The sequence below is a fragment of the Crocuta crocuta genome, unplaced genomic scaffold (genome assembly GCF_008692635.1).
Source record: "Crocuta crocuta isolate KB4526 unplaced genomic scaffold, BGI_CrCroc_1.0 scaffold168, whole genome shotgun sequence".
NCBI lineage: Eukaryota > Metazoa > Chordata > Mammalia > Carnivora > Hyaenidae > Crocuta > Crocuta crocuta.
The window spans coordinates 5,984,745-6,003,751 of NW_027532591.1; the positions used below are offsets into that span (position 1 = coordinate 5,984,745).

The following is a 19,007-nucleotide window of genomic DNA, read 5'->3' on the forward strand; positions in this document are numbered from 1 at the left end:
ATCCATTTGGGCCTATTTCTTTCAATCAGGAATGTGGTTGGCATTCAGAAATGGCCAGTCAGTCCCTATTATATAAACTCAGGAGCTATATGGCAGCTGGAGCAAGTGGTAGGCCAGTAGGCAGAAAGAGAAGAAAGCATTAATGCAGAAAGAACCATTCAGAGATCCTGAAAACTTTCCAGATTCTTCATGGGACTAGAAGCAAATCTATACTTGTGTTTACCAAGACTTTATTGTGCCCTTGGGATCAACTCCCCATTTTATGTTTATGCTAAATTGAGGTGGGGATTTTGTCCTGGCAGCTAAGGGTCATAATACTAGGGAGAGACTAGTGTTTCATATTTTTTCAAGACTGTAGACTACGGTTACTAATAAGCTGAGAAACAAATAGGCTGAGTCAATTAAGAGTCAACGTATCTTTAAAAGACTGTCAAGGTAAAGGTCTGTGATTTAGAGGTCACCTTCTAATGTTTACCTGCCAGGGAACATCCCATAGGTCTTCCAGAACTGCTTTACCACCAGGATCACTTGCAAGGCACACTCAACAGAATCTGATAAGATATGTGTGTGCAGAGAGAACATGAGATGTTGAGGGCAAGACAGAGCCACACAGCTCCTGCAAAATAATCCAAGTGACAAAGTGAGCTAGCACCAGGATACCTAAGGAAATGCTGTATTTAGTGCTGGAAGGGTCCGTAAAGGAAGTGGGCACAAATGCAAGCAACAGCTATTGCTTGAAGTAGGCTAGGAACAGAATAGATGCTCAATCAACGAACAGCAATAGCAAGACAGATCAATTTTGGCTTTTTTTGTTTTTTGTTATTAATGTTTATTTCTGAGAGAGAGTGAGCAGGGAAAGGGCGGGGGGGGNGATTATGACCTGAGCCGAAGTCAGAGGCTCAACTGACTGAGCCCCCCAGGTGCCCCAGGACACATCAATTTTGTAAATAAATAAGAAAAAGGTTCTGTGGAAACATGTGTTGCCTCCATTTACTTCTCCCACACAGGATGGAGAACCCTTTGAGGACAAGGTCTATAACCTTGTAAGATCAGTGCCTATCACAAAGTCCAGTATACAGTAGGCAATGAGTGAATGCTGACCGAGTGAGTGGAAAAATTAACAGCATTTTACAAAAATGCTACAACACTTTGTCTTAAATGCCCAAGGCCAGATATTTCAGAATACAGTTTTTCAGGTGTTAGATTGGTAATCATGATGTGTATTACATAACACTCTCATGAGGTCTGGGACAGCACCTCATTAGCAAACATATACAGCAAATGTAAGCAGAGTCAAACTACGTGGAATAAATTAAGTCTACAAAGAGCCTAACATCAGGTCAGGTTTTGCTGCCAAATAAATATTGTCACAAAAGTTATGAATTAAAAAGCGCTCTATATTTCAGACTTATAGACAAAGCTCTGCTAAAGATGAAAACTCAAGAAACCCTAGAAAGGACTACTAACTTTCACTTATTTATTGGGAAGCCACAGTTAGTGGAGCATATAGTCTACGTGGGTTCACAGATAACTTTGACTGATTAGACTTAGTGGAAGAAAATGATAGGTCAGTAGAAACTATTCAAAATAAAGTATACAAAGTCAAAAATATTGAAATAGAGAAGACGAGTTAAGACACAGATGGTATATTGAGAAAGTGTAACTGGAATCCTGGAAAGAGAAGGAGCTCCTGGTCTGAAAGGGGATACATACTATAATCAGTTAAATTACAAATGAATGTGATAAGTACAAAGAGGGAATGACAAAGCACTGAGAAAGCACATCCAATTCTATGTGGGAGCATGTAGAAGGGCTAAGCTCATCCTGAAGAAAGGGGATTATGCCAAGGCACAAACCTAGGCAAAGGGAACATGGGCATGAGTGCATAATGGCATGGAAGGGCAATTCATGTCCCATCACCTGCTGTAATGTCAAGGTAAGTATATGAACACCTCATCTTCAGCCCATGGGGTCTAACCATATTCTTCAAGCTTTCAGATAAGTGAATCAGAAGTCGGCCTTACAGCAAATGAGAGTTCACATGCTTCACTCACTCATCTGAGAGCACCACTGAGTAGACAATCCACTAGAGCCATGCTTCTCAAAGTGGGGTCCTAACTAGCAGCATCGGCACCACCTGACACTTGCTAGAAATACAAACTCTTGAGCCCCACCCCAACTACTGAATCAGAAACCTTGGAGGTGGGGCCCAGCCATCTGTCTTAACTAACAAGCTTTCCAAGGGATTCTGATGTATGCTAAGTTTGAGAACTTCTGATCTAAAATAAACCCTTCTCACAGTGTGATTCTCAGACCACTGCTTAGAAGTTGTTACAAACTACATCTCTTGGAACCAGTCCAGAAGCATAATCTGTACTAAAGTGGAGTTTGGACTCTACACCTCTCATAAGCACTTCCTGAGAGTCTCATGTTTCTGATTCCAAGTTTCGAATGCCACTGCATTAGATTATAAACTTCTCAAGGCGCCAGGGTGGCTCAGTCGGTTAAGCGTCCAACTTTGGCTCAGGTCATGATCTCACAATTTGTGGGTTTGAGCCCTGCATCAGGCTCTGTGCTGACAGCTCCCTCCCCCACTCATGCTGTTTCTGTCTCAATAATAAATAAACAAAAATAAATAAATAAATCTCATAATGAACTTCTCAAGGGCAAGCAAGAACTGTCTTGTTCACAGTTCAATTTGTTTCCAATAGGTGGGCTGTAACAGACACTCAGTGAATGTTTTTGAATGATTAGCTAGCTCTGGATCAACTTGCACATGATTACAGCAACTGCCCAGATAGCTAAGACCATGACTGAGAACTACAGGGGATATGTGCTTGTCCTACCTTGTCTTATCCGCCTTAAAACAAGAACAATTTTATTTATTTGAAAATGGTGGTCAGCAGCTTGCTAATAATACCTGGATTATTAACTGAGCAATTAAAGCCATCTTTTCTTTTAAGCTTTTTGGTTTTAAAGAAAGGAAACTATGGGTTGGGAGAGCAAAAGAGGGAGTTGAGGGCCTTCGTGTAGTACCTCAATAACCTTGAGACGAAGTTCAGACTGAGACTCATTTAAGAAAAATTGACAGACTAACTGTGAGCCGAGGGGAATATGATCCATTCAGAAACACTATTCTGGCAAGAAAAGAAACTTCTATTAAGAGATGGCTTTCAGCACCTACATCCTTTGTTTAGTACTAGAAGAAAGGCAGCCAAGACAAGGAAGAAAGAGACCTTCAGAATTCAGGTTCCTTAGTTATCACTGAACAAAAATCACCCACCAAAGTAGTTCAGTTACGGGCAATCACTAATTTTATCAAGAAGTTAAACCTTTTCAAGTTTTGCAAATAACTGAGGCTTGGCTGAAATAGCTAAAGGAACACACACACACACACACACACACACACACACACACACCAGACATTAAATAATTGACTTTGAGGATACACATATTTTAATTAATAGTCCCATTTAGAAAAACTGTCAATTTATTTTTCTACCCAATTCAGTATCAGCAATATACAAAAGGATATAAACAGATTATCATATTTACAGGAAGACACACAAAACAACTATCAAGGAACAAATCCAGCAAAATAACAAATTGTTGCTTACCCACATCTACTCAACTGTACATGGTTCATTCTAGGACAGTTTCTCAGTTCCCCAGGAAAGAAGCTACGTGTACTTACTCCTCCCATAAGGTGAAGCAAACATTACAAGTGCTGAAAAGAACCAGTTTTTACTGACCGTCAGAGAAAAGCTTTTAAAGAACGCTCTAATTTTCAGGCCAATGTTATATAGCATCACTGGGCTCACAAACAGGATAGGACTTCATCAAAGGAAATGTTTCTTGTTGGCCTTTCTAAGACCCTCCTCCTTGTACACAGGAGAAGGAGCTCCCTTTAACAGCAAGTGGCCGAGCAATGCCCTACCTCAACAGATGGTGTGTAGGCCGAGCAACAGCCTACCTCAACATAATGGGGAAAAGGAACTGCCTCTCTTATCTACTAAACACAATCCAGATTTGGGGTGGCTCTTTCCAGACCTCTACCAGGCAGACATTATGTGACCTGTATTTTGTACACAGCACATTCCCTTGAGAGAAAATAGGCATGAATACCTCTCCAGAAATTTTCACATTATTCACCACATATACTTTTTCCCAAAGCATATGGGAAATGGAAAAAACCTAAACCTGGCCAGATACTTTACCCAAGTCACTCAGAGCTTACAGGAACCATCTCTTTGTCAGTCTCAGGGATCCAGTGGGTGAAGTGCCACAATTCTTTAAAGGAAACAGAAGGTTAAGAGTCTTTTTCTCCCAAAATGCCTCAGCCAGGGAGAGACAGCACAGAGTGCAACAAAAAAGACTCAAGGGCTCCAAAACATGGAATTAAACAGTCTTTGGTCAACCTCACCACACTCTCCTGGATATCTGCAAGGAACTACCACATTCAAAATTTAATTTTCATATTCAAAAAAGAGATCACTCCACTTCAGATGAAAAAAAGGAAAGAAAAAATAAAGCAATGGCAATTAGCCTAAATACTCCAAACACTTGACAACTAGGGAACTGTCTCCTAATGACGCTCTGAAGGCCAGCAGGATTCATTTATAATTTGGCATGTGCTGGTTGATGGGGCAACAAATAAAAGGAATAAAGATATAATACATCAAGTAATCAGACAAATGGTAGACATATATACCACATTAAAGATTCATATACAATACTGTGCTGACTTTAAAGAAAAAACTGGGAGAGGGTGGAGGGAAAAGATAATAGGAAAAGAATTACAAGGGAGCATTTCAGTCCAACACTAGTCCAGTGAATACCTACCAGTGGGATTTCCAATCTTCCATCTCCCAAGAAGCTGATCTAATAAATTATAAAATTACTTTGCTCATTTTGGGGACATACAATATACTCCCAAGTACAGTAAGCCCTCTGACATTTTGGTTTCACTTGCTATTTGATGACTAAGTTGTTTCTTGTTGTAAAGATTTTCCTAATATATTTTTATTAGCCAGTTAACACAGAAAAGGCTGCTCCCTCTGTGAGGCCAAACGAGCTTCACCAAATAATTTGATCTAATGAAGATGAAGGGTGGAGGGGAAAAAAGGGAAAGTTTCCTGGTTTTTGTTGCAAAACTTTTTCTCTCACTTAAAAAGCTCTGCAATCACTTAATGTTTTGTTCCAGAAAAAGAAAGCAAAACTAGTAGGGAAAAAACCCGTACACTTATTGTTTACTAGCATGATGCAAAACAAATTTATAGTTGTCAGTCAATCGTCTTTCAAAAATCAAATGTGAATGTTTAATCTTGTAACTTAAGAACTGAATTTTTCCACATTCCTTTATAGAGAGTTAGCATCTGTAAATCGAGACCTTTTTTGGACAATCATGCAAATTTAATTTGTCCCTGGAAAGAAAAACACAACCTACCAGATTAACAAAACATGTCCTTTAAACAATAATTTTTCTGTGAATTTTTCTCCACTGTTACCATTTTCATCAGTAAGCAGAAACTAGTCTTACAAAGTTCATGTATTTCGAGTATACAGAGAGTTAAACTCTCACAACAATCAGGAGGACCAAATCAAGTCAATCTATTTTACCTTATGAACTGGTTCTACTTCGCTCAAAAGTAAATTCTAAAAATTTTCCAGTTATTATTATCAAGCTATAGAAGCTAAAGACATTTCTAGTGCCATAGAGGCTTCTGTAAAATTGAATAAAGATTTTATTATACCACACACACAAAAAGCCATCGGTACAGAAAAGGGGGTTTTCGGTTATTCTGTTGAGAATTTCTTTCCATGATTTCTCCCATTAAAGTATAGTTTTCAAAGCAACCACCACGACAAAGGAAGCATCTAATTAGTCCATTTTCTTCTGATCCAAGAATGCTGAACATTTACTGTCCCATCTGTAGCTGTATCAGCAGTGTAATGAACACAGTTTATATTACTGAGCTATTCTTTGAACTCCAAGAACTGTTGAAGTCTTTTCTGATGTTCTGCAGATGCTTGCACAGCACTAAATGAAACATAAATTCAAAGCATAAGCTTTATTTTACATTAAGCATATTAAGTGAACCACAGAGCACAGAGTCAATATTTTTCAAAACAATTAAAAACGAATAGAAATCCTCACTTATTTAGTACTTTTGAGAAAGCTGGATGAAAACCCTCCTTAATCTAATGAGGAGGAGGGCTCACATTCAGTAACGGCATGCTTCTACCTTCTAAGAGACCAAAGCAAATTAAGACTGACAAGTGAAAGCATCGATTTTAACCTGCTCTGCTGTGGAACCTGCTGTGCAGAGTTCCAGGCCTTGCAGTAGATTTTCTGGATTTTATTATTTTATTTAAACCAGATTCCAACATTATCTTTGAGTTGTGGAGCATTTGAATTGCCTTTAATATAAAATCCTTTAAACTAAAATGTTTGGTTAAAACACAATAGACTCCACTAATCGTTTTCAAAGGTAACAGCTTGGTGGTTTAGATTTAGTTTTCCCTTTGAACATAAGTTATGTCTTGGATGGGGAAATCGAGTTCTCTCCCTACCCTCGCCCCACATGAAAATTATACATTACCTTGACAAAAGTGGAGCAAATATATTCTATAATTAGTATAAAAATTTCTTTCAAACTTTTGGGCAAAAATTGAATACAATTCTGGTTTTCTAGTTGCTGAAGATGGTATTATTAAATGATAAAAATCCAGGTTATAGAAAGTTTCCACTTGTAAAAGTGACCAAAAAGTCTTATTACAATAATTCTGCTTCAAATCATCCCAAATCGCCTTATAAATACATATCGCTGCTTGCTTAAACCAGGTGCCTCTAACTGAACCATTTCAAGTACTTTACTATGTGGACTCCCTCCGGGTGCTGGTGAGGCCAGATAACATACCCTTTTCACAGGAGGGCAAACAGTATCACAAAGGTCAGAGATTAGAGGAGACAACTCAGCCTCCTGGTAAAGAGTAGACACCGTTAGAACACTAGGGTCAGAAACACTGGAGTCTGAATTCTGGTTCTGCATAATCGTGGGCAAGTTAAACCATTAGGTAACTTGACCATAACCACAGGTAGTCAATGATGTAACCGGACACAAATCCAGGCGTTTTAACTCCAAATCTTTTTTCCCACCATACCATTTGGTCCTGGACATACAACAGTCTCTGCTGACCTCATCGTATATGAAAGATGGCTCAGAAAAAAGAAACTAAGGCAGAATTTCAGTCTCATAATTTTCTTTTTAGCCGTCATCCATCCCCCTTCCTTACCTAAAACTCTCTATTTCCTCCTTTCTCCCTGCTTCTGCTCTATCATCAATACACATATTTCATGCTCCACATTCATCAAGCATCCTCCATGGCAGTTCACATCTCAGAGGCAGTCTATTCACCACAGGGAGAAGTGGTGGTATTTTACGAGTAAGAAAGACCTGATTTCAGGTTCATGTTCTAACACCAACTAGACTGTGCTTTTAGGCAAGTCCTTAATCTCCTTGAGCCTCAGTTTCCATATCTATACAATAATAACCTCTATACCTCATAGACTCTTTGACAGAAGGAAATGAAACAATGTATTTAAAGTGCTAAGTGTACTGTCTAGAACAGTGCTGTCTTGATAAACTTTCTGCAATGACACAAATGTTTTAGACCTAAGATGTCCACTACAGTAGCCACTAGCCACTAGCCATATGTAGTTACTGAGGACTTAAAATGTGACCAGCTTTACTGACAAACTGAATTTTTAGTTAACTTAAATTTAAACAGTAATATGGACTTAACATATTGGAGAGCACAGATCTAGAAGGCACTCCATAATTCGTTTTGTTTTTAAACAAGTGAATAAGCGTCTGAAACAGAGATTATCTATTGCTCTTTACATTGCCACACAGAGCTAAGCATCCCATAAAAACCTGCTATTACTCGTGCATTGTGGAATTAAAAGGAAATACACTACTCTTTCTAAAAGCAGTCAGTATGCGGAAGTTCTAAACTACTCATTGACCGTACACAGAAAAAGCAATCTTTTGTGTCTTCTAAAGTTCATTTATAACTGTGATAAACACAGTTTAGTTAATAAACTAGCATCCCTTATCCTGCCGAGCTGGATTATTTCATGAGAAGAAAGCAGTAAACATCAATGAAACTAAATATAAACAGGCCTGGCATTTGTGGTTTTCTTTCTGGTTCTGTTTCCAAAGGTGTCATGATCTGTCATCGTTTTTCCAGTATGATTCACAAAGCACCAAGGACTCACTTATGGAACACTCTGCTCACCCCGAGTCTTAGTTAGCTGACCAAGATGTAATGTCAGAATTATTTTGTATATGCTTTTCTGGAAAGGTAATCCATTTTTTGCCTTTTTTCTCTGGTAAGGATGTTTTGGCAATTAAAAAAAAAATATATATATATACATAATTACATTTGCTGCTTTTTTAACTTTCTATCCTCTTTGTTGTCCATCTGAAAGAAGGCCCTAAAGCTTATATGATAGGCCCAATTTTTAAAATATAAAGTCTAAATCAAAGCTGTTAATTCTCAGTAGGAATCACAAACGTTACATGTTGAACACGTGCACCTTTATAATTCTCATACCTGTTTCTTATGGGAACTCCTGAAAGTAGATTCTTATCATGGATTAAAACAGGTAAACTTACTTCAGATGTTCACCAAATGTAGTAGTTATTCGATAGATGGCAGTTTTTAGTGATGCTCTAAAAGCAAATCTTAATGTCTTATAAGAAGTGTCCACGAGGCTTCCTGAAATCCGAGGTGGTTTACTGGAAGCATGAGGAAGCTTGAAGTACTTGTCAACTGCCTAGATCAAGAAAGAAAGAAGGCACATTAGTTCAGACTATCAAGAAAGCCTTATTAGTCCAAAGAATCAAGGAGATTTTATTTCAAATAAATTGATAGACAGATACACACATCCTACAAACAGACTAGAGAACACTTTTTTGGTCAGTCAAAACCATCTGAAAGACCATGCAGTGGAAGCTGAGCCACTAGAGCAGTTAGCAGAGAAAAATCCAGACCTGTTCTCTGAAGAGGAGCCATTCTGCAACAGTCTTGAAAATGCAAAGCTTGGAAACCTAATACAGATACCTACTCTGCTGGTGTGCGATGGCTAAGAGTACTTTTATTATAAATCTCAGCAAAAAGGAAAAAAAAGACTGAAACTTTATGCTTTACATAGTTATTTACTAAACTACCTTATCTTCATTTGTAGATGATAAAACATCTATGAGCAAGAATAGGTAGGGAGAGAGAGAATTCACAAGTTAAACTGACTTCTACTTGATAGAAAAAGAAATATAGATTTAAGTATATCTTTTTGAAGGCCAAAGGTAAATAATGTAATTTTTAAATGATATAACTACGTTAAGAAAAGCAAGAACTGAAGATACAGAAGTTTAAGTGTATTAAACTACTACAGCAAGATAATACTACAGTGACAAGAAATAATACTGTAAGATTACCATTCATAGTTATGGATATAGCTACCAAAAGAACTAAAAACAACAGTTAAAATGATTTCTGCCATCATGTTTTTAATTTCAAGAGCTCCTTTTTATCATCTGAGTGATCCTTTTTATTTTAGCATCCTAGTTTTGTTTCAAGGATGTAACATCCTCTCCTATTTGAGGATTTTGATGTTTGTTGTGGTTCTGGTGTTTTGTTTTTACAGTTTCTTCCAAGCTACTTGCTCTGCCTTTGCTTCTTTGGTCTCTATCTTCTGCCTTAGAGACTGTGCTCAAAAATCTAGTGATCCCTGGCTCATGACTGTGAAAGGGGCCTCCTAAAAAGCTGACCAAAAGCACTGAGTACACAGAGATTACTGACAACAGGCTTCACAAGAGGTGATCTGCATGGATTTTTTAAAGTGAGTCCCGGACTCAGTAACTTTGTTTTTCTTCTTGGATTAGTCAGAGTTCCCAGAGAAGAGTTTTCCAGTACCGTGTCTGGAGGGCCTTTACGCAGGCAAGTATACCCCTATCCTATAATACAGAACCCACAGGCGTGGCTGTCATGTCCACTCACAACTCTGCCAGCCCAGAGAGCCCGGTGCTCTACCCTCTCTAAAGGACAAACCTTCACTGCTGGAGGCAGCAGCACCAGTAGACAATCTAGGGATCTCACTAATTTTCAAACAGCTTTCAGCCATCATTCTTACTTTGGTACCTGTCCTTTCATCTGCAGTTCCAGAGGTACTGGGGGCCTGTCCCACTACCAACTTCAGATTTGCTTCTGGGATCTACTAAGTTAGTGATCTCAACCATCTCCTCTCCAGCTTTGAAGACTCTGTTGTTGTCTCCTCTCCTGTTGGTGGATTTATATCTCTTTAAAAATCCTTTTACTGTGGTTTAGCAGAGTTTGGGGGAAGGAACTAGATTTAATGTGTGTGTTCGGTCTGCCAGGATAAGTTCAAGTCCAATCATCTATTCTTTTAACAGTAATTTATAAGAGTGTTTCCTAAGACCAGGATGTACTTGAAATAAGTTGAGGCGGAACGGGAGATGGTATTCAGTGACATACCTGAGCAACATTAGACAACACTGAATCATAATGGAAAAGTTACTCCCTCTTCAATTTTCTTGCAAACTTTCTCATTAATCTTCATTAGACCAGGAAAAGTAGTTATCATCATTTACTACTTGGGTCCAATGGTCCCTTTTTATAATTTAAAATTATCTTACAAAAACATCTACATCAATAGAAGAATGATACCATCGAAATGCAATTATTTTTAAAAAAACTTTTGACAGCTCATAATTTTGTTGAAGAGAATTTAGCCATTTTCCTTGTACCATAATTGTAAAACATTTTCAGTCTTAGCTTTATAAAGAAAAATTCAAATGACAAATCTAGTGAGTGTTTTCATTTCAACATCATCTATTTCCTTCCAATCACCTCTGTACACACCTTTGTATCCCTTCAGCATTTATCCACTTATGAACAATTTAAAGTAAATTCTACGGCAAAATATCACAGAAAATGGAAGAATACTGTCCATATTCTTTCAAGAAAATCAGATGATTCACAGGTTCTTATTATAAAAGATTTTGGGACAAAGTCCTTCCTCTTGAATGACTTACTGAATAAGAATATCACATATATTTCCTTTCTCCTTAAAAATACATCGTTCTGTCATCAATTTTTGAGTTTGAGAACATATATCTATCATCTGAAGATTCAGTTTAAAATTCCTCTTCTATGATTTTCATTAAAATCTAGAGCTGTGTGATCCAATATGGTAACCATTAAGATAAATGGAAATGTGGCAGGTCTGAACAGATTGCCTAAGTGAAAAGTACACATCAGATTTTGAGAACTTAGTGTTAAAAAGTACATAAAATATCTCAGGGTTCCTGGGTGGCTCAGTCAGCTGAGCAACCAAACTCTTGATTTCAGTCAGGCTCTGTACTGAGCATGGAGAGTGCTGAAGATCCTTTCTCTCTAACTCTGCCCCCCTACCTGACCCGCGCATGCTCTAAGATAAAAAATACGTATAAAGTATCTCATTAATAATTTTGTATTAATTACATAATAAAATTATATTTTAGATATGCTGAGTTAAATAAAATATATCATTAAAATTAACCTCACCTGTATTTTTTTAATGTAACTATTAGAAAATGTAAAATTACATCGCATTATATTTCTATCTGACAGGGCTAGTCTAGAATGCTATTTGCATTCATCTTCTCATTTATCTAAATATATCAAATATACTGGCAATTTTCTTCCCATTGCCAGTGTGAGCAAAAAACTTTTAAATTCTGAATTCGTAACTACATTCAATGAAAAGTTTTAAAAAACACTATAAGGATATATGTTCAGATTGCTTATATACTCTTCTTGAAAGATGATGTAATACTATGTGATTCCATCATTTTCCTGTTTCTTATTGGGCTTTCTTTTTACCACAAGTGGGAATAACTAATGAATAATGGTGAAATAATTCCTAGGATGATCAAACAGCAAATCTTGAAATCTTTTTATTTCAAGATAACAGACATGTAAAATCACTAAGATTCCAAAATACATCTTAGATTTATATACTTATTTATTTTAAATGGTTAAGTTACTTTCTGTAGACTGATTTTTTTTAATGTTTTTTAAATTTTTTTTCTGCGAGACACAGAGACAAACAGCATGAATGAGGGAGAAGCAGAGAGAGGGAGACACAGAATCTGAAACAGGCTCCAGGCTCTCAGCTGTCAGCACACAACCCTATGCAGGGTTTTGAACCCACAAATCGTAAGATCATGACCTGACCTGAAGTCAGATGCTTAACCGACTGAACCACCCAGGTGCCCACACCTCAGATTTTAAAAGGGTCTGAAGGGTAAATGCAAAAGAATCAATTTTGCTGAATTGTTTTTTCTCTATTGTCTGAAAGACCTCTAAGAATGAAAGTTATAAAATATCAGCTTGTAGAAGAACTCAAAAAATAAGGAACGACAGACCCTAACGAGATAAGGGTTAGATGAGGGAGGAAAGTCTGACTTTGGAACTAATGTGTCCTTAACACATCTTGAATCCTCATTAATCTCCTTTTATAACAAAGGATAAACAGGTTTCAGGTTCAGGGACTTCAGCAAACAACAGTATCTACAGCTAGAGCTTTCAATTATTGTCTTTTCTTACTCTGTCTGATCTTTAATACTGAAATCCAAAAAGCCCTGAAAACAATAACTTTTCTAAGTGTTGGTGGCAAAACTGACCTGACTGTATGGAACTCCTAGCCTCCTCAAAGACAGTCTGTGAAGTGAAGCCTGACCTGAGCTGACAAAGGCTATTTACAGTCTTGATTCACTTAATATGAAGACTCAGCTACTTCACTGCAGAAAATTATTAATATATCTGGTTAAGGGGATTCTACCTCAGATTCCAATAGGAGTATTATATAATCTAGGATATGTATACATTATTTTTAAAATCCAAGAAAATCTGAATTTTGAAATATGTCCTAGGGTCTGAGATAAGGAACTGTGCACCTATATTCTATTAGTAGCAACTCAAGCTAGTCTTCCTTTTACAAAAGTGATATAAAATTTCCTTTTCAATAAATTTAAGTTAGGGGCACCTTACTGACTCAGTTGGTAGAGCATGAGACTCTTGATCTCAGGGTTGTTGAGTTCAAGCCCCATGTTAGGCATAGAAATTACTTAAAAATAAAATCCAAATTAATGAATTAATTAAGCTTAAAATGAGTGACTTAAAATACTTATAAATAAGTAAATAACAGCTCAGGTGGCATACAAATATGACTACAATTATCATCACAATAACATATGGTAATAAACGGTTACAGCAAAAACTATGAAAGTGGTACATGAATAACTTCCATCTGGGAAAACATCAGTTTACAATATTTAACGATGTGCCCCATAGTAGAACTGAAGTACATAATAAGTTGTGAGATTAAGCAAGTATCTATTGAGCATTCACTTTATGTACTACATGTGGCTTCTGAAGACACAGATTACACAACTGGAATCTCAAATATCTAGTTAAGAATTATCCCAAACAATGAAAAGGGTGAGCAGTAGGTACAGTACACAACTAAACAATATACTCTTCAGGAAAAATTAAAAATGCCAAGGCCTTATGTTAGCCCTTATGGAACCCTAAAATAGGGCTATACTATGAAAATAGGCACTTTTGGCCCATTTATATTTATATGCACAAAAGCCAAATAAAGAGAAACCTCTAGCTGCTCTCCTGTGCATATTTATCTATCAGTATCATTAACAAATTGTCCACTGTGCAGAGCTTTGAAAGTCCCTGGTCTCAAGGATCTTACCTACAACCTAGTTAAAATAGAGGTTTATTCCACTAAAGCCAGAATCCCAAACAAATGGTAAGGAGAACACCTAAAGAGCAGAGCTCCTCAACCTCAGCACTACTGACATCTTGGCCCAGGTATTTGTCAGTCGTGGGGGCCGCTTTGTGCAGTACAGGCTGTTTAGTGGCATCCCTGGCTCCACAACAGACTCCAGAAGCACTCCCCCTCTATCTGTGACAATCCAAATGTCTCCAGACATTGCCCAAAGTCTCCTGGGGAACAGAACTGCCCCTGGAGAAAACCACAGCTATGAGATACTACTGTTAGATGATGCTGATAGCTACATTTACTGATGGCAGTTACCGTGAGCCAGGACTGAGTAATCTGCTTTATATATGTTACCTCATTTAAATAATAAAATAATTTGCTAGCAAAGCCACCATGCTAACATCACAACTATTTCATTTAATTAGATGTTTTTATAACTGCATGTGCTATTTATTGCCTAGCTGTTTTATGTTCTCTGATCATTTTGCATTTCTATACATTGTGGCATTCATCACAATTGTCGTTAATTATTCATAGGTTATCTGTTTTATACTCTGTAAGCTAGAGGGCTGCAATCATGTCGGTCTTTCTCTAGTCTATATCTTAGCACATGGCAACTGTTTGATTATTGCCAGGCAATTGGTAACTTGAGACACCACTCCGGACTCTATGGACTTTATCTCTAACACTCAAAATAACTCTGCAAGGCACTATTTCTATTTTAAAGATGAAGACACTAATCTGAAAGATGTTTAATAAATTCCCCTTGATCACTCAGAAAGTACTAGAGCCTGGACTTGAACTGGGCATCTGACACTATGTCTCTTAGACTGCATGCTAACAGTACTGATAGCAATACTTTTTTTTTAATCTTGAAAGATCTTTTCTCCTGCACACTGTAAGAATTCTGTCATATAACAAAGCAATAAAAGTTTACATTTTTGGGGCACTTAATATGGGACAGGCACCCTGAGTCCTGACCTCATTCATTCTTCATATCCCCATGAGGTAAGTACTACTATTACTATCTCCATTTTCCAGATACAGAACCTGATGTTCAGAGATTGCTATATTTACTGGTTATACAATGTACTCCCCCCCCCACCACCATTTTAAAATTTCTGAAATGGTGATGTATCTTCTAATTAAGGATATCTTAGATTCAATGAAATATGGTAAATGTATTTCTAGGATTTAGACACAGGTAGGACTGGCTCTAGATCTCACACTTTGGTCCTTCAAACATGCTGCCATTCAACCTCAGGAAAGGAGGTTAGTATAGGCATACCAAGCCCTCACAGAGGCAAAGGACCTGGGGTCTAGGAGCCTGGTTTTCAAATCTGACTCCACCATTTACTGGGCATAATCTTAAATAAGTCATACCAGTAGATATAGACTTTTTGAGAGAAATACAACCATATACAATAGGCCTTATTCAAACTTACGGAGCTGTTAAAACCTTAAAGAAGAATCATTTCTTTAGCAGAGCACCCAGGCATTAGGTAGAGCAGCACAGGATTCTCCCAAGAATGAACTCCAACTTCTGAAAGAATATTGGTCAAGGGTCTCTGAGCCGTCAAATCCACAGTTCTACACTGCTAATGCCCTGCAAACAGCTCAGGTTCAAGTCCCAGCTCTGCAACCTACGAGGCTTATGAGTGATACCTGAAACAAGCCTCCCTCATCTTTAAAATAAGGCCTAAAACACCTCCATCCTACTTCCTTCACAAGGTAGTTATGAGGATCAAAAAAAATAACAGTATGATTGAAAGTTTATGGTATTTGTCTTCGATTTATTTCTCTTTTCTTATTTTTTGAGAGAGAGAACGAGTGAGCAGGGGAGAGGAACAGAGAAAGAGGGAGAGAGAATCCCAAGCAGGCACCACAATCAGCATAGAACCTAATGTGGGGCTTGATCCCACAACCCTGCAATCATGACCTGAGCTGAAATCAAGAGTCAGATGCTCAACTGACCGAGCCACCCAGTTGACCCTAACCGACTTATTTCACTTAGCATAATACCCTCTAGATCTATCCACGTTGTTGCAAATGGCAAGATCTCATCCTCTTTTATGGCTGAGTAACATTCCTTTGAGTGTGTGTGTCCCACATCTTCTTTATTCATGCATCTATGGATGGACACACTTGGGATGGTTTCATATCTTGGCTGTTGTAAGTAAATGCAGTAAACACAGGGATACATATATCTTTTCAAGTTACTGTTTTAATTTTCTGTGAATAAACACCTGGTAGTGGAATTACAAGATCACAGGGTAGTTCTATTTTTAATTTTTTGAGGAACCTCATACTGTTTTCCACAGAGTCTGTATGAGTTTGCATTCCCACCAATAATGCATAAGGGTTCCTTTATCTCCATATCCTCGCCAACACTTACTTCTTGGTGTTTTTTATTTTAGCCATTCTGCTGGGTGTAAAGTTAGGCATAAGAAACAAAACAAAGAAAAAAGAGACAAACAAAAAAAACCCCAGACTCTTAACTGCAGTGAACAAACTGGTGGTTACCAAAGGGGAGATGGGTGAAATAGGTGAAGGGGGTTAAAAGTACACTTACTGCATGAGCACTAGCATAGCAATGTACAGAACTGCTGAATCATTATATTGTACACCTTAAACTAATAAGCACTGTGTAGCAATTATACTTGAATAATTAGTATTTTAAATAAAATAAAACAAAAAATATATTTTAAAAACCCCAGAAGTTTGGTATTAGGAGAATTTAAAACTAAGTCTTCCTAACTGAAACAAAACAAAACACAGTAAGTAATTGCTCCGTAGACTACAAAGCACTGTACTGTTATTGTTATTTTACTGTAAACTACATCACCCGAGTGATGATAAACAAACGATGCTACGCGTGTCAAAGATATGCCCAAATCCTGGGTATCCTACTGTGTGGTCAGGCGAGCCGAATATTAGAAGTTGTGGGGAAATATTAGGAAATTATTTCTTTAGAGAAAAGTAGCTGGGGAAAGAGCACAAATAATAAAACTATACACATGTACACACGTCTCAAAATACTCATGAGAAAGTGGGCACAAAAAGAACTCAAAGAGAGAAGAAAGACTCACTGGCTCTGATGCCTAAGACTTGCTAAGAGGTAAAATAAATCGAGGGTGGAAGAAAAGGATGGCGAAGCATGTTTCATATTGTACATTCCCTCCCAAGACCCAAAGATGCACCAAACGTTCTCCTTTCAGCCTACTTCAACACCACTCCTTTGGAACACCTACTGCACAGCCCAGCTCCCACCTGGAAATGCTTTTGGCACTCAGCGTCTGGATCTCTCACCTGACATACAATGACAATGACAAGACAGCGTAAAACATACCACCCAACGTGAAGTCAGGAAAGGCAGCCTACTCAAAAGCAAGAAGCTTATGTTTTATCTCTGTCTTTAAGTCTAGGACTAAAAGGTCCTGCTACTTTTAAATATGTGCACCCAGCGTGGTAGCAGGGATCTGGCCCATAGGTAATATTCATCTGCAAGGATAATTGAACTACAGGTCATTCTTAGTAGCTACAAGTTGTGTAAGGATCCAAACATATACCACTGAACAGAATCCTAATACTCTAAATAATCTGATTAATACTAGAGGCTTAGTGGCTTCCTTTTTTCTGTTTATATAAAATTATTATTTATAAACGAACTAGAAGTTTCTCTTCCTGGTCTCTCTTATATTAGAATTTCCCATGGGTGAGAACAATACCATATTTTAACTTCTAAAATACGTTTTGTTACTTGATAAATGTGATATGTGAGAAACAAACTGAAAAACCTGGGAGGGAGGGAAAAACACGACCATCTATCTCCCCCCAACCCACACACTGCCTACCTCTTGCAGCGTCAACAAAGTATTAAGAATAGCTGGTAGTGTGGTCTGGACAACTCCGTATCTATCTTCAGTGAATGATGCTGCTACTAAGTGAGACAGACCTCCAGAAGAAAAGGGGAAAAAAAATTAAAAGGAAATAAAAATTAGGCAATACATCTATTGGCAATACATCCATTGAGAAAGGATTAATATCCTGAGAATCTAAAGAACTTAAAATAAGGGAGAAGGGCAATATGCTAGAAAAGTGGACAAAAGACTGGAAATATGCACTCCAATATGCACCTAGAAAAGGTGCTCAACCACACCAGTCCTGAATAAGATGACGGTCTCTACATTTTAGTAGGAAGAAAAGTTTTTAAATGATATTGTGTCTGGTAATGATGAGTGGTAGAAAAACAAAGCAGGATAAGAGAAAAGAGCGAAAGCTGTTGAGGGCACTTTTCATTAGGGTGGTCAGGTAAGGGCTCTCTGAGGAAGTATCATTTAAGCACTGAGAAGGTCTTATGTAGAAGATGAAAACAAACAGTTCTTTAACAACTAAGTTTTCATATTCAACTAAGTTAAATACATTAAAAATGTTAAATATGTTAGGTCAACATAAGTTGACAGTTGAAAACAATCTATTAATTGTTGCACCTTTTTGAAGTAGAAAAAGATAGGTTAAGAATCCCAGACTCAGTTTCGCTGCTTACATATAAGGAAAATTTCTGCCCAAATTAAAGCACACCTAAGTATCTAAGAAAAAAAAATGACCAATAGAAAACAAAGATATAAAAACGTATCTAAAAATTAAAAGACTGAGACAAAGTCTAGAATTGACTTTTCATGGATTACACTTCAGTATTTAGCTGGTAATGAAAATCATAATTGTAGTTCACTGAGATTGCTTACCTTCTAATGCCCAAATATGCATTTGGGCATCTGAAAAAACAGCCTGAATAGACGCCTCTGGGTGCTACAAATACAACAAAAACATTTAAGTAAGTTCCCCTGGGCAATAACTCTGTTATTTCATCTATAAACTATGTAGCCTATAACAATAAAAACTTTACAGCTGCCTCTCAAGAATTAAAATCTGAAATTTCTTTTTTTTTTTTTTTTACNAGCCCCCTAAAATCTGAAATTCTTATACAATATGATTTAACTGCAATAAAGCAGTCTGTCACCAATTTATTGTGCGACTTTTGCCCAATCTCTAAACCTCTGTATGTCTTAGTTTCCCATTTAAAATAAGAGTTACATACACTCAGCCCACCTCAGATTAGTATAGAGATCACCTAAGACAAGGC

General features: G+C 37.4%; 1 protein-coding gene across 2 annotated transcripts in view; it reads right to left on the minus strand.

Moving 5' to 3' along the window:
- Positions 1 to 5,292: 5,292 nt before the first annotated feature.
- NDC1 (NDC1 transmembrane nucleoporin) overlaps positions 5,293 to 19,007 on the minus strand; it is a 41,754-nt gene continuing 28,039 nt past the window's right edge. For both annotated transcript variants that reach the window (XM_077779830.1, XM_077779831.1), the window contains exons 15-18: positions 18,610 to 18,673; positions 17,719 to 17,819; positions 8,682 to 8,842; positions 5,293 to 6,040 (exon numbers count right to left, since the gene is read on the minus strand). In XM_077779830.1, the coding sequence (XP_077635956.1) occupies positions 5,977 to 6,040; positions 8,682 to 8,842; positions 17,719 to 17,819; positions 18,610 to 18,673 (390 nt within the window). In that variant the 3' untranslated portion in view covers positions 5,293 to 5,976. The remainder of the gene's footprint in view (positions 6,041 to 8,681; positions 8,843 to 17,718; positions 17,820 to 18,609; positions 18,674 to 19,007) is intronic.